The sequence below is a fragment of the Leucoraja erinacea genome, chromosome 1 (genome assembly GCF_028641065.1).
Source record: "Leucoraja erinacea ecotype New England chromosome 1, Leri_hhj_1, whole genome shotgun sequence".
Lineage (NCBI taxonomy): Eukaryota > Metazoa > Chordata > Chondrichthyes > Rajiformes > Rajidae > Leucoraja > Leucoraja erinaceus.
This window is the reverse complement of record NC_073377.1, coordinates 156451746-156468718: the sequence shown is the minus strand read 5'-3', so window position 1 is coordinate 156468718 and position 16973 is coordinate 156451746. Positions and strand designations below refer to the sequence as shown.

At 40.1% G+C, this 16973-nt stretch overlaps 1 protein-coding gene across 3 annotated transcripts in view; it reads left to right on the top strand.

Moving 5' to 3' along the window:
* The window catches only part of slc10a7 (solute carrier family 10 member 7), a 142502-nt gene that overhangs the window by 84588 nt on the left and 40941 nt on the right, over positions 1-16973 (top strand). The window contains exons 6-8 of one of the 3 annotated variants that reach the window (XR_008724605.1): positions 3360-3395; positions 10639-10722; positions 15963-16047. Coding sequence is in view for 1 of the 3 variants with exons in the window: in XM_055646375.1 (XP_055502350.1) it covers positions 3360-3395; positions 10639-10722 (120 nt within the window). In the remaining 2 variants the exon portion in view is untranslated. Of the gene's footprint in view, positions 1-3359; positions 3399-10638; positions 10723-15962; positions 16048-16973 lie in introns of those variants that run through there. The other 2 variants (XM_055646375.1, XR_008724606.1) reach the window with 2 other exon arrangements.

Sequence of the window (16973 nt, the reverse complement as noted above, 5' to 3'; positions counted from 1 at the left end):
AGGAAAAAATGTCATGAAGAATTTAATTCAAACCATATTTGGCTGATTTCATCCTATTATAACAGCCTGGCTCTCTGCTAACTCCAAATGGTTGATCAGCAGGCTTAAATTGCTGCATCAGGTTATGACATGATTGCAAAGGAGGCTTGGATCATGCTATATGCTGATGTACCACAGCATCCATTATCTCCAGTGGCATCAAACAGTGCGCAGCACACATTTTCACAAAAAGATGTGTAGCTTGTGAACTTAGAATGAAGATATAGTAGAGCACAAATACATTCATGGAATGGTTGGTCCAAATAGCTTGTTTTATATTCCATTTGTTTCTGGTACGGGAAAGGACATGAAACAACCATTTGTGAAGATCTCAATTGTTTTCCTTTCAGCTTTCTTTCATAATCTGTTTCTCTCTCGGTTGCTCTTTGGTACTGATTTCTTATTGAGTTCAACTATTTCAATTTACATCTACACTTCTTTCTCTTTTTATTTCTCAATCCTTCAATTTTATTGGTTAAAAGAGACACTGCCACATTATTCAGCAAGGTTCCAGATATTTTGTTTATCTGGCTGCGCTGTTATCAATTTCCAACTATTTAATGAGCAAAAACATTTTTAAATCATACATGTACACAGGGCGCAGTGTGAAACGGGGCATAGAGAATAGAGCGAGATGCTCGCGCTCATGGGCGGCCACCGGCCCGGCCTCCTTTTCGAATACATGTTCCTCCAGCAAATGTCGCACGACATCCGCCTGCAGCTCTTGGGGGCGAGCTTTGACGACCCACTGAAGCTAACGTAGCGCGCCGTTGAGCTGCGGCTGACCAGGCAGCAGGAAGTATGTGCGCTGGATCGAGTGTCCACAGCGCCCTGGTAGGAGCAATGGCTTAGGGCTGCGCCCACCAGAGGCTCCGCTGAGCCTCTGGCTACGCAAGAAGCAGATAACAGAATGTGGTGTTTCTACCACCTGCACTAGGGTTCATCGGCCCGCCAATGCCGCCCGCCATGTTTGTTTCTGGGAAATGCTGGGGCCGGCCGCCGGTAGTGACCACGATGGTCGGCAAGACCCATCGCCTGTATGCCTGGAACCGGCATTCAGGGCTCAGATTCCTGGTGGACACGAGGGCGGAAGTCAGCATTTTACCCCCTGGATTGGACACGCATTCTGGTAAGCGGGGGCCCTCCCTGACTGCCGCAAATGGCACTCCTATTCATACGTATGGCGTCCGTACCGTTCCCCTCGTCTTGGCACGTGTCACTTCACGTGGCCACTCACTATCGCGGACGTGGCCCAGGCTGAAGATTTCCAGCGGGCGCAATCGTTCCTAATGGACGTGGGGGACGCAACGCCTCGACCACACTTCGATGTTGGTGGCCACGAGGTTCATGTGGCACGAGTTGCGGAAGCAAGTCGGTCGCTGGGCCCGGGCGTGCATTCCATGCCAAACACTTCCGGGCGCCGGTTCAGGATTTTGCAGTGTCTCGCCAGTACTTCGACCACGTGCACTTATTTGACTTGCAGCAGAGGAGAATGGGGAGCAAGATGGCGCTATGGGGGATCGTTTTTGCGCAAATTTAAATACAACGCAGACTGGAAGTGGTCAAGATGAGAGTTTTAGTAATAGTATAGATAGATAGATTGCCAACCTCACTTAATAAGTTGATTTTAATTGTAGAATGTGTGTTTTACTAATCACCTAACTAAAATAATTATTTTGCTTCATTTGAAAGAGAGCTTATAGTTTTGCTCCTATTTCTTATTGCCAGTTTGAATTAGGCTGACTGAATTGAAAGATTGACGACTGTGCATTCTTTGTCTTTGAAGATGAAAAAGTCTCTGTAGCATTGTTTAGTTCAATCATTAGTGCAAAATTATTAATTATCAAGATAGTGATATGATGCATTTTTGACAGCTTAAAAATCTAACTGCTGAGTTATTTTTAATTTAATATCTATATGAAATTATGGAACTCCTGATTTCGTGAAGTATGACTTGCGTGTACGCCCTAACTTGCATCTGCACCCCATCCCTGTGCTTGATGATCTATACAGACTCTCAAATTTAAAATATTCATAATTGCTTTAAAATCATCACCCTTTCTCTGTATTTTTCTTGATGATCTATACACAAAAAAGCTGGAGAAACTCAGCGGGTGCAAATTATGGAAAGGAAATTCAACGTTTAAACCCTTGCTTCGTCTGAAAAGGGTTTCGGCCCGAAACGTTGCCTCACGCTCCATTTGCTCACCCGCTGTATTTTTTGTGTAACATTCGGTTCTCCAGCATCTGCAGTTCCTTCTTAAACAAAGATAATTGTTATCCTCTTTCTCCGAGGCAGCTTTGGCAGAGCAGAATGGGTTTTGGGAGTGGGAACAAACTTAAATGTTTTGGTTTCTGATATTCAGCTAAGGTTTCTGTAAACTTGCTATATGGAGATTAATACTGATGCATACAGAGGCAAGTGTTGGCAGTGTTTTGAACGTGAACCTGTAAAGATGTCAATATCCCCATATGCTTATGTTTACCAACCCGATATGACCTGCAGAAAATGAAAGATGTTCCTGGTGTCTTAAAAAACAAAAAGATGTTGGTAATATTTCTAGCAATGAGAGATACATACAATGGAACAGACACATGGGGACATGTCCATGCTTCTCTCCACGCTGGCCAGAAGTAAAGAGAACTTTCTTCTCTCATCTTTTCTTCTCCTTTCCCTTATTGTGTTTTTAAAACTATTTCCATATTTATTTTCCTTTTGCACTGACCAGAAGACCTCAATCCTTCTCTATTGCCTGTGAATAACTTATCTTTCTCCTTTATTATCACTCCACTATCCCCCACAACCCTATAATTTGCTCTTCATTATTTGCTATTCTCCATCGGAAACAGGACTGAGGGCTGTTTAAATAATTATAAATGGACTCTTTCCCATGTATTTACTGTATTGATATTGGTCTGGTGAAACAGAATTCCAGAGTAGTAACTGATTTCGGTCCAGGAGGCACAAGGGACAGCACATTGGAAAGAAAGGGAGAACAGCTCGAGGAACTACGCATCAGGCAGAATTTGTAGAGGAAATTGATCCAGACTGAAGGGTCTCAATCCAAAACGTCGAATGTCCATTTCCTGTTACAGATGCTGCCCACTCACTGAATTCCTTTAGCAGCTCTCCTGTTTTCAACTGATTTGGGTCATTTGACCCCTTAATTGACAGTTGTTTCAGCATCTTTGAATTGGATTGAAAGATACAGCAAGGTTATACAATTGCTTAATTTTCTTTGAAGAACGTCACTCAAAAAGTTTCATTTACTTTGTTTTCCTTTGAGGAGCAACTAACAATGTAATACTTTGTCTTTCAGGGGATTATCATCACACCATTGTTACTACTGTTGTTTGTGAGTACCTACCATTTCATATATTTTGAATGTTCCAAAAATGTATGATGAAACTGTAATGCCCACAAGGTAATACTATTTTTTGGCTAATCAGTGTAAGTACTTGGTCTGGAGCAGAGCTCACATCTTTTTCTTGCTGTTCCTATATTTTGTTTACATAATCTTTATTTTATTTGTATTACTTTGTATTTAAGTTAAGTAAAGTCATTGAAAATATCATAATATATAAAATATGCTAATTAAAATTAGTCTAAAATGGTCTAATCTACAAATGCTAAACAATATGTTTTGTTCATCATATAAAATGTCTGAGACCTGCATATACCAGTTATTTCTTATCAGCCATTCACTAACATAAAATCTTTTTGGTTAGCCTTAATAAAAGCAAAATTAATTATACCAATGGTTTTTATTGTGCTAATTATAAAAACTAATACATCTTGCAACTAAATTCCAATTTGTCAAGGGTTGAGAACAGTGGAATACTTTCAAGAATTTGCACCTGCTCTTATGAACTCATCTTAAGCGCCAAATTTCTCAAAGTGGTGAAAGAGCAAATACTTCAAAAAAAAAGAGGACAAAGATCTTTTTTAAACTGTTGAAAAAGGGAAGATTTTGTAATTTATATTCAGAAGGTGTAACTATCAAAGCAGAGGATTTTGTAGACCATGTAAAATAAAGGTTGAATTACAACCACTTGGCCCTTTTATGAGGCATATCATAGCCCTGGTGCAAATGGATTGTAGATTTGTCAGGATGCTGCCATGACTGGACAACTGTAAATAATGACAAATGATTAGGAGCTATGAGAACTATAATTTCTTAACTTTCAATAGTTAAGAAGACAATGAAAGACTTGATCAAATATATAGATTGTGGTGAAGTTATCTCTACTACTCTATGAATATATAAGGTTTGTGAAAAATCGAGTTAGTTGGGGGTGAAAAAGGAGCAAATTAGGCTATGCATAATCAGTCATTGAAAGAACATAAATTCATTACATACAGGAAGAAGCAAATGTTCATTTTTACCTTACTAAAGTTTCCATGTTTCATATTTTTATTTTATCCTTTGTTTAACAGAGGTTGGTATCTTCAGATCTTATAATTTGACATTTACCTTCAGTACCTATTCTTGGCCTGAACCTAAGGAACTATTAAGTCACCGCTTTGGTTCTGAGATGGTTCTCCATTGTTGAAGTGCTATCTTTCAAATGATTGTTGAAATGTTTCTCATCAAGTGAAAGATTCCATAGCATTATCTTGAAGAAGAGTAAGGGTTAGCAGGGTTGAATACAATAGATAGCCACATCTGTAATTGAGACTATTTGAAATGATGGTGTATTGATGGTCTGCAAAACTGGATGCTCATTTCCAAAGGGAGAGCACTGATGAATCTTCTCAGGCCCACAGAGCCCCCAGCAGCACTGTAATCCTGTTCGTCAAGGCCAATGTTGGAAGGTCCTGCTTAAGGGTAAACCATTGGAAAGCGTCTGGCCCCATTAGTGTACCTGGCCTTAAAACCTACGTGGACCATCTGGCTGGAGTTTTTGAAGGCATCTTAAACTGCTCATTACGAAGGTCTGAGATTCACACCAGCTTTAAAAGTCAATCAGTAATATTGGTGCCAAAGAAGAGTAAAGGGACATGCCTCAATGTCTATCAACCAATGCCACTAACATCCAAGAGCGTTGAGAGGTTGGCTATGACAATGCATATCAACACGTGCCTTAGTAAGAACTGGGATGCACGATGCTATCAACTACCACTACCAGATCAACAGGGGATGCAATTTCGCTTGGCTCTCCACTTTGCACCGGACCTCTTCGACGATAAGAACATGTACATCAGGCTGATGTTAATTAACTACAACAGGGTATTCAGCACCATCATACCCTCCAAACTTATCATCAAATGGAGAACTGGATATCTGCTCAACCCCTGCAAATGGATTCTTGTGCATATCATATTGGCAATAACACTTCCTCCTCGATAACCATCGGCATAGAAGCACATCAAAACTGTGTTCTCGGTCCCTTTCTCTTCTCTCCATGATTGCATAGCCAGGCATGGATTCAACAGCATCTTTATATTCATCGATGATAGCACTGTTGTGCGACAAATAAAAGGTAACGACAAGGCACAGTACAAGAGAGAGAGAGAGAGAGAGAGAGAGAGAGAGATGATCTGATTGAATAGTGCCATATCTTGTTCTCAACGTTATCAACACCACAGAGTCATTTGTTGATTTCAGCAAGGGAAAGTTGAGGTTCCTCAAAACTCTTCATCAATGGTACGGAGGTGAAAAGGGTGAATAGCTTCAAATTCCTGAGCGTGCATATCTCTGAGGATCTGTCTAGGATCTGTTCGATGAGGCAGGGAAGATTGATGTTCATTAACATAGAAACATAGAAATTAGGTGCAGGAGTAGGCCATTCGGCCCTTCGAGCCTGCACCGCCATTCAATATGATCATGGCTGATCATCCAACTCAGTATCCCGTACCTGCCTTCTCTCCATACCCCCTGATCCCCTTAGCCACAAGGGCCACATCTAACTCCCTCTTAAATATAGCCAATGAACTGGCCTCAACTACCCTCTGTGGCAGAGAGTTCCAGAGATTCACTACTCTCTGTGTGAAAAAAGTTCTTCTCATCTCAGTTTTAAAGGATTTCCCCCTTATCCTTAAGCTGTGACCCCTTGTCCTGGACTCCCCTAACATCGGGAACAATCTTCCTGCATCTAGCCTGTCCAACCCCTTAAGAATTTTGTAAGTTTCTATAAGATCCCCTCTCAATCTCCTAAATTCTAGAGAGTATAAATCAAGTCTATCCAGTCTTTCTTCATAAGACAGTCCTGACATCCCAGGAATCAGTCTGGTGAACCGTCTCTGCACTCCCTCTATGGCAATAATGTCCTTCCTCAGATTTGGAGACCAAAACTGTACGCAATACTCCAGGTGTGGTCTCACCAAGACCTTGTACAACTGCAGTAGAACCTCCCTGCTCCTATACTAAAATCCTTTTGCAATGAAAGCTAACATACCATTCGCTTTATTTACTGCCTGCTGCACCTGCATGCCTACCTTCAATGACTGGTGTACCATGACACCCAGGTCTCGCTGCATCTCCCCCTTTCCCAATCGGCCACCATTTAGATAATAGTCTGCTTTCCCGTTTTTGCCACCAAAATGGATAACCTCACATTTGTCCACATTATACTGCATCTGCCAAACATTTGCCCACTCACCCAGCCTATCCAAGTCACCTTGCAGTCTCCTAGCATCCTCCTCACAGCTAACACTGCCCCCCAGCTTAGTGTCATCCGCAAACTTGGAGATATTGCCTTCAATTCCCTCATCCAGATCATTAATATATATTGTAAATAGCTGGGGTCCCAGCACTGAGCCTTGCGGTACCCCACTAGTCACTGCCTGCCATTGTGAAAAGGACCCGTTTACTCCTACTCTTTGCTTCCTGTTTGCCAGCCAGTTCTCTATCCACATCAATACTGAACCCCCAATGCCTTGTGCTTTAAGTTTGTATACTAATCTCTTATGTGGGACCTTGTCGAAAGCCTTCTGGAAGTCCAGATACACCACATCCACTGGTTCTCCCCTATCCACGCTACTAGTTACATCCTCGAAAAAACTCTATAAGATATATCACAAATAAGATTAATCACAAATAACCCTCAACAACACCTCTGCTTTCTTGGAAGATTGGGAAGATTTGGTATGTCAATGAATACTTTTATTGAGCTTCTGAAGGTATACAGTAGAGAGCATATTGAATGGTGGTATCATGGCTTGGTTCTGAAATTCAAATGTCTAGGAATGAAAAAAGGCTTTAGAGAGTGATTGACATAGCACGTTCCATCAAAGGTTCTGACCACCACACCATCAAAGGGATCTATAGGAGGCACTACCGCAAAAAGGCAGCCAGTATCATTAAAGACCCACAGTTCTCTGGCCATGCTCTCTTTGCACTACGACCATCGGAAAGAAGGTATAAGAGTCTGAAAAGCCATGACCACTGGGTTCAAGAACAGCTATCTTCCCAGCAACGATCAGGCTTTATAACATTGCACAACACTAACCACTACATCAGTCCCCACAATCTTTTATGGACTGTCTTTGGTTGCACTACCGTCTTCAATTTGTACTATTATGGTTACCTAGTGTTATTGTTGTTAGTATATTGTATTATTGATTATTATATATGTATCTGTGTGTCATTGTGTTAATGGACCTGATCAGATGCAGCAAGTAAGAACTTATTTGTTCGATTGGTGGCACATATGACAATTAAACACTCTTGATTTTAGCCTCGGATGGGATTAATTGGGGAAAAAGGATTAAGCTCATGTGGGAATGTCAAGCATGGAGGTTAGAATGAGTTGCATGAGGCAAGGAAGATTGCTGTTCATTAATAACTGTTTGCTTGGGTCCTTTGATAGATGCCAGTACAGGTTTACATAAGAGAGAATCTAGCCTGGTACAACACAAAGTAAACAAGGCGTGATAAATAGTTGGATTAGGAAATTTGAAAGAACTGATTACTTGAGGGAATGAATGAAAGGAGGTGACGTAAGAAGAAAAGAGTCCAGGAACCATGAGGGAAGCAGATCATTGGACAAAGACCAGAGATTAAAAACAAGTTTGTTTGTTGTTTAGACTGGAGGATGTTTGATGCGGAGTTTCCCAGGCATCAGTGCAGGGACCATTGCCTTCTCTGATATAAATTCTTGGCTTAGACATAACCATGTAAGGTAACATTTCCAAATTTCAGGGATAATACAATTCTTGGAAGTTTAATTTAGTTTAAAGATACCAGTGAAGAAAATAAGTATAGATTGCTCCACTGGCATTAAATTGTACTGGTTTAATATGTCCCCGTCACATTTATGATACCAAATAATCAAAATCCCACATGATCTTGTACACACTCATGCATGCATACACAAACACATACTTCAGCATTCTCCCAAAATAAAAATAATATGATGGAAGATCCATTCAAGCATAGGAAGGATTGTGCATTTTTCAGTTTATACAAATTGAATAGTAATCTTCAAGTGCATTAGAGATGGGTTATTTGGTCCCATTGATCCTTTACTTGTTGATGGGAATGGATTCATCCTCACTCTAGTGGTACAAATTATACATCTACCTTAATCAATAGTTGATTCTGACCAACTTCAGAGAGCATCAAAAAGACAACTATTTTTTCCAGAGGTTATTCTCAAGCCCACAGACTAGATATGGGATGGGTGAAGGAAGAGAAAGAACAGGAGAGAAGTGGTTGGAGAGGAAGGGGAACCTAGGGAAGGGAATAGACAAAAGACAATAGGTGCAGGAGTTGTCCATTCGGCCCTTCGAGTCAGCACCGCCATTCAATGTGATCATGGCTAATCATCCACAATCAGTACCCTGTTCCTGCCTTCTCCCTATATCCCCTGACTCCACTTTAAGTGCCCTATATAGCTCTCTCTTGAAATTATCCAGAGAACTGGCCTCCACCGCTCACTGAGGCAGAGAATTCCACAGGAAGGATGAACTGAATTGGCAGGGCAGTGAGAGTGGAGCATAGAATTTGAGAGAGTTGAAAGGTTTTTATAGCTGGTGGGACGCTGTTGAAGGCTGAAAGCTGTAGGGAAGAGTTGATGGGAGGATGCAAGGAGGCAGTAAGTATGAGTGTGTGTAGGGAGGAGTGGCGGACACCACCATTTGTGTTTGTGCTTGCGCATATGTCCATAGAACAGAGCTTGTTCTCCAATCCTTTGGACTCCATTGGCAATTGACCAACACCTTTGATGAGGCTGTGTGCAATGGTTAATTCATATTAAAATAAATCAAGCACACACATCCTTCCTCATTATGAAATTTGGGGCTTGAAACAAACAGGCCCTTAACGATAACCCCCCACATGTGACAGTCCTGAAACTCAGATATCATTGCTAACTAACGCAGCTGACTGATATTAACTTGAGTAACAGGCAGGGAATGGCCAGGTCTTGATTGTTCTTGGGTGACTTCAGTCATAGGGCCTGAAAGGGTGCAAACCACTGGAAAAGTATGGTTGTCAAGCAAAACGTAAGGAAAGCTGTCTCCAACACACCACTCCCCCGATGAAATACTTGAAACATGATTTATATGGCATATGTATCATAAATAAACTAACAATAACATTCTTACTGCAGTTTTCCAGGTACATTAAATGCAGTAACAACAATAAAAAAAAATACGATAAATTATCAATTATTCTAAGTCAACCAGGCAATGTCAGTAAAAACTAAAATATGTAGAGCAATCATAGTTGTGCAAAGTCTGTAGTGGTTTGTTGCTGAAGAACATGATTCCCTGTTCTCTTCTAAAAGTAACATTGCATATGGAAAAATGTCCTACTGTGTAAGCACTTGTGTGGAAAAAACATGGTTGACTCGTGTTTGGTCAAACTTCTGAACTGCAATGAAACCACCAGTAAACGGACATTTCTTTATTTTGCTCTGGACAAAATCAAGTGTGTGTTCTCCCCCCTCCCCCCAACTCTCCTCCAGCTTTCTCGCCCCCCCTGCCCCCCACTACAATCAGTCTTTTGATTCCCGACCCGAAACATCACTGATGCATGTTCATGTTCTCCATAGAGAACATGCTGCCTGACCCAGTGAGTTACTGAGTTACTCCAGCATTAGTGCCTTTTAGTGTAAACCAGTATTTGCAATTCCTTGTATTCACCTTGGTATATGCAAGTGTAATCTACTGAAGTTGCCACCCATAAAATGTATTAAATGTACAAAACCTGATAATTAGCTTCATTTCTTATCTGCCGATTTCCAATTTTGATATATAGACAAAATATGGGTAATGTAAAATACTTCTCTCTGAAATTCAAGAGTAACTATTATGTCAAATGATAAAAATTTAGATGATGAAATTAAATATGTTGATGCAGTAATTTGTCCAGTTTTATAAGAACTTTTACACTGTGCACATACTCTCCTTATTAATTACTATCGTTTGTAAAATATATCTGTGTAATTTAACAGTGTGAATGCATGTGTTTATACTAATGGCACCATGGCTCTTAAAGAATCTGCCTCGTAAAGAAGGAAGTGAGTTTCTTTTTTTTCTGATCTTTACTTAATTACCAGATAGGTGGGTGTACAAATTGATGATAGTGTGTTTTGATTGGTTGCGTGTATAGTTTTTATTTTCATTTTTCGTGATTTTTTGTGATTTTGCAGCTGGGATCTTCATCTGCAGTGCCATTTACTTCCATTTTCTCTCAGCTGTTCATGACTGTTGTAGTCCCACTCATTATAGGGCAGGTAAGCACAATTGCAGGTATACTTGTCTTTCCTGTGTGGCAGCTTCTCTGGTAACAATGTTGTTTCTCCCAATCTGAAATGTGAATGTAGATAAGTGTAGCTAAAGGTTTACATCATTTTTTCCACAATATAATAAATATGTCATACACCAATTTCAGCTTGAAGAAATCGAACATCCCATTTAACAACTCCAAATAATGGCTTTAATTCATGGTACATCTATAAATATAATTGTATTTTGATTTAAATATACAACATGGAAACGGGTCCTTCAGTCTACCAAGGTCGTGCCGGACATCAATCACCCTTGTTCAATGTTATCTCACTTTTGCATCCATCCCGTACAATGGCCAATTAACCTACAATTCTGCATGACTTTGGGACTTGGGAGGAAACCGGAGCACCTGGAAGAAACCCTCATGGTCATGGGAAAAACGCGCAGACTCCACACAGGCAGCACCAGACCTCAGGATTGAACCCGAGTCTCTGGCATTGTGAGACAACTGCTCTACCAGCTGCGTCTAAATTGTAATTAGCACAACATATATATTTATTTTAAATATATACTGTGTACCAATTTTTAACTAATCATTAAACTAAAAGTTAAATTAAAAACGCTGAAGCATCATGGAGAGCTATTTAATATTGATCTGCATCATGCTGACGACTAGCCAAACAGATCCATGGGAAATACCTGCATGCTGCAGTGTGTCTGTCAGCAAATTCTAGACTTCTGATCCTGTGCAGTACAACATGTATTTTTTGGAATGACCTGTAAATGAGATGCTGGTTATTTTGACATTGCGACCCCCTGGTTCATGTCACTTTAGCCAAGTGAAACATCATCCATGAAATTGTCTTTTCTAGCTTGGTAGGAATGTTTTATGTTCATTGAAATCATTTCATTCTTCTATATTCTTTGACCAGATTGCCTAACCTTTCCTCGCTAGAAAGTACCCCTAGTCCAAGGAATAGCCCTTTGTTGTACTCCAATGGCTCTGGGTAAAGTCGTGCTTCAGCAGGGAGACCAGACCTTTACACAATATTCCAGGAGCAGTTTCACTTTTTTGTGCAGTAAGATATTTCTCCCTGCAATAAAAAACAATGTGTATGTTTTGTAACTATGTTATCTTTAAACATAAAAGTACACCCAGGATTCCTGAATAACAAGCCTTTTCTGATTCTTATAATTTATTAAAAATGCACCCATTTTCCTTAACAAAGTCAATGACCTCAAAATGTTCCACGTTATATATCTGCCACGCCTTACCCATTCATTTAATGTGTCTATATCCCTGGTCCCTAGATCCTCTTCACAAGCTTCCACTGCCACCCAGAGTGTCATCAGCAACAAGGGTTTTATTGCACTTAACGTTCTCATCCAAACTATCGATATAGTTAGTTAGTTAGTTAACAACTTCGACACGTCAATAAATTGGAAAAAATGCATGCGAATTGCTGCTCCACCTGGAAGCTGTTAGTGATGTCGTTTAGGAGAGAGGACAGAATTTTTTTCTTAATCTAGTCTGAGAACATAGAGGAGAGTTAGTGGAACGAGGTGAGTGAAATCAGTAGAGAGGGAAAAGTAAGCATTGCTGCAACAATGAGGTGCAGAATATAACAGTTGCTGGAAATGTGTAAATAAAAAGAGAATATTGGGGACATGCAGGAGAAGTTTAACTAGCATGTCAGAAATGATGAGGCAGGGTCGACAGGGTGAACAAGAACAATCTTTATTCCTGACAGTGGGGACATAAGGAATTATTGTAAGGATTGTAAATATTTTCATCCAAAATGTGTGTGGAGGTAGAAAACATCATATCCAAAAGAGACCTTGAACAGTTTGAACTCACTAGTCTACAGTCCAAGAGCTGGAGGATAAGCTAAATAGTTCCATTTTTAGCCAGGCTGGACACACTTAGCCAAGTGCTAAGAAAAATTATATGATCACTGAGATGTTGCCCTTTAATTGAAGGTTTTTTGAAGGGTCTGATTGGGATTTGTGGAGGATGTTCAAGGTAGGTGGAAGTGAATCAGAGTTTTTCCATATGTATCAAAATAGTATCAAAAAATATTTTTTGTTAGTTTTTTTAACCTGCAACATCTTAAAACAACATACCTGAATTAATAAAATGTAGTGGTAGCCAATCATATCATGATGACATTAATTTCATATTTTATTTATTTTTATTTGTGCAACTAGAACTAGATTTACTAGAATGTTGCCTGGGTTTCAGCAACTAAGTTACAGAGAAAGGTTGAACAAGTTAGGTCTTTATTCTTTGGAGCGCAGAAGGTTAAGGGAGGACTTGATAGAGGTCTTTAAAATGATGAGAGGGATAGACAGAGTTGCCGTGGATAAGCTTTTCCCATTGAGAGTAGGGAAGATTCAAACAAGATGACATGATTTGAGAATTAAGGGACAGAAGTTTAGGGGTAACATGAGGGGGAACTTCTTTACTCAGAGAGTGGTAGCTGTGTGGAATGAGCTTCCAGCGGAAGTAGTGGAGGCAGGTTCGATTTTATCATTTAAAAATAAATTGGATAGGTTATATGGACGGGAAAGGAATGGAGGGTTATGGTCTGAGTGCAGGTAGAGGGGACTAGGGGAAAATAAGTATTCAGCACGGACTTGTAGGGCCGAGATGGCCTGTTTTCCGTGCTGTAATTGTTATATGGTTATATGGTTAACTTCACTTCCTTTGGTTTGGGTGACAGCCTGCTTTTAATTTATTTTTTCAAGTTACTTCATGACATAACAAGAAGAGATCTGAATTATCTTTGGGGTGTTCCGCATCTCTAAAATAAGTAGATTAGTATTCAAATCACTTTAGCCATTTTCTATTTCATAGAGAAACTTAATTTCTTTCAATCTTTAAAGGACAAAATAGAAATTCAAACAATTACACATTCAATAGGGATCATAAGCTCAATAGGGATCATACGATACATTTGTAGACTGCAGCACATGTCTTTGTTCAATTTCCCCAAATATATAAGACATAAAAATGATTTATATTTATCCTCTTATTCCTCTACAATCCTGAGTAAAGATTTAATGATGGATTTGTTTGCAATAAGCAACTATCAATGCAGTTACAGGTTATTTCCCCTTATTTACAGATGAGCTTGTTCTCACAAGCCGATAAAAATTGCAGCACTTTTTCAATACTTGTTAATATTAGGGCATCACACCTTCAGGGATTGTTTATTGGCCAAAATAAATATTTGTTTGAAGTAAGGGCTAATCTCTGCAGCAAGAGTAGGTCACAGTCATACGACATGGAAACAGGCCTTTCAGCCCAACTCATCCATGTGATCAACATGTCCATCTAAGCTACTCTGATTTGCCCATGTTTGACATATCTCTCTAAACCTTTCCTGTACAAATGACTTTTAAATGTTGTTATTGTATCTGCCTCAATCACTTATTCTGACAGTTCTTCCATATCCTTCTTTGTGGAAAAGGTTGCTCCTTAGGTTCTTATTATACCTTTCCCCTCACCTTAAACCTATGCCCTGCAGTTCTTGAATTCCCAACCCTGGTTAAAAGACTGTGTGCGTTAATCTATATATGCCACTCATGATTTTATGCATCTTTACAAGATCACCGCCTCAGTCTCATGCTCAAATAAATAAAATCCCAGTATGTCTAATTTCTCCCCATAATTCAGTCCCTCGAGTCCTGAATTATGTCCTATGGTAACATCCTCATGAATCTTATCTGCACTCTTTCCACCATAATGGCATCTTTCCTTTAGGCAGTGTGATCTAAACAGGAATACAATATTTCATGTGTGGCCACAGCAACAGCATATCTAACTGCAACGTAACATCCCAACATCTAAATGCGTTGACTGATCAAAGCCAATGTGCCAAAAGCCACCTTCAACATCCTTTCCACCAGTCATGGCACTTTCAGGGAACAATGTATTTGTACTTCTGATTCACTCTGTTCTACAAAAGTCCACATGGCCCCACTGCGAAAGTCATACCCTGGTTTGACTATACAAAATTCATCACCACGCACTTATCTGAATTAAATTCCATTTGTCATTCCTCAGCCCACTTACCCAGCCCCCCTACATATTGCGTCAGGAAACTTTCCTGAACATACTTGACAAATTCCACACAACTACCAGTCCCAGTCAATATTAGAAAAGTTTAGATCCGCCTAATGTAACAACCCTATTAGTTTTACAACTGTCTTCAACCTAATGGCATATTTGTTCCTCGAATTCCCGTTGACTACTTAGGTCCAATAGTACAATCTCAAAAAGATGATCATCTCTCAGCTCCATCATTGGTCTCACTGGAAATCCTTTGGCAACGCCATCTCAGACGACTGCCATTATGCCTGCCTCTATCTCAATTGTGTCCTGGATCATTAAGCTGCCATTCTTTCTGTAATGGCTATAATGCCATGGGGATAGGAGATCCCAGTCACAACTCTTTTCCTAGGATGGAAATGTCAAGGACTAGAGCATAACTTCAAGGTGAGAGGTACAAAGTTTAAAGGAGATGTGCAGGGCAAGATTTTGATTCCAAAGTCTATATCATTAACACAAGCTGTGAATCGCAGTAGTCCAGGCACTAATCCCATTTCCAAGCCTCTGACACTTCAGCGACTATCCTTTATGCCCCTGTCCCACTTAGGAAACCTGAACGGAAACCTCTGGAGACTTTGCGCCCCACCCAAGGTTTCCGTGCGGTTCTATGTTCCGGCGATTATTTCAAAAAATTCAAACCGGTCCGCGACTAAAAATAGGTTGCCGTTTTAAAAATCATAATTTTTTAGTCGGCCGGTTTCGATGCTACTTAAAGGTGGTTGCCGGAGGTTGCAGGGAAGACCTTCCACTACCTGCAACCTCTGGCAACCACCTTCAACTAGCATTGCAACCGGCTTAGACTAAAAAAATACCGATTTTTTAAAATGGCAACCTATTTTTAGTCGCGGACCGTTTTGAATTTTTTTTTTGAATAATCGCCGGAACATAGAAGAAGCGGAAACCACTTTTGATCATTAGGGAGACTGACAAAAACCTCCAGGAACCGCACGGAAACCTTTGGTGGGGCTCAAAGTCTCCAGAGGTCTCCGTTCAGGTTTCCTAAGTGGGACAGGGGCATTACCCTGCTGAAGCACTTTATCCCTTGAAGTCATTTGGCTATCCATTCTGCTATCTCCTCTAATTCTACATTCTCTGAAATTATTGATTCATTTTATTTGTATTTATTCACAGGGCATTTTTGGCATTTAATGCCCACTCCTATTTGCCCTTGAGAAGGTAGAGAAGAGTTGCTGCCATGAACCATTCACTCCTCATGGTAAGGCACTTCCACTGTGCTGTAAAATTAAAAAAATCCAAGATTTTGATCCAGTGCCAATATTCTCTTTTCCCCTCCATGCCCTATAATTGCAAATTGTGTATTTGAATTCCTGATACATAAATCTCAGTATCTAATATTGAAGATCTCTAATTTTGTTTGGCCCACAAGTTAAAACAGTTGCGTTGTTCTTTTGTACCAGTAATGATTGCTCTTCTAGGTGGTAGTGATCATAACTATGTGAGGTGTTCTTGCAGAGACCTTTGGAAGTTGCTGTTGGGCGTCTTGTAGATTTACTGACGGCTTTTTACTACTTGCATTAGAACCCAAGCAATTAGGGATTAATTGCCTAGCCAAAATCGTTAATTCTCCGGGTTTCAAATTTGAAAACTTTAGAACCACACTCAAGTTGCTGTGTTCTTCCCAAAGAATCTGCGAAAGTTCTGATGAGCATAAGGCCACAGGGCAGGAAGTGGCTAGCAAATTTGTTTGCCAACATTACAATCTTGCATTAATTCAAGATGGTGTAGCCAGGGAAATTATTTGATGATCCGTGCAGCAGCAGTTCTGACACCATGCCCTCATGAAATCTAATGCTTGGAATGATCCCATTCTACAATGCCCTCCATAATGTTTGGGACAAAAACCCGTCATTTATTTATTCGCCTCTGCACTCCACAATTTGAGATTTGTAATAGAAAAAAAATCACGTGGTTAAACTGCACATTGTCAGATTTTATTAAAGGGTATTTTTATACATTTTGGTTTCACTATGTAGAAATTACAGCTGTGTTTATCCATAGTCCCCCCATTTCAGGGCACCATATTGTTTGGGACACATGGCTTCACAGGTGTTTGTAATTGCTCAGGTGTGTTTAATTGCCTCCTTAATGTAGGTGTAAGAGAGCTCAGTACCTAATCTTTCC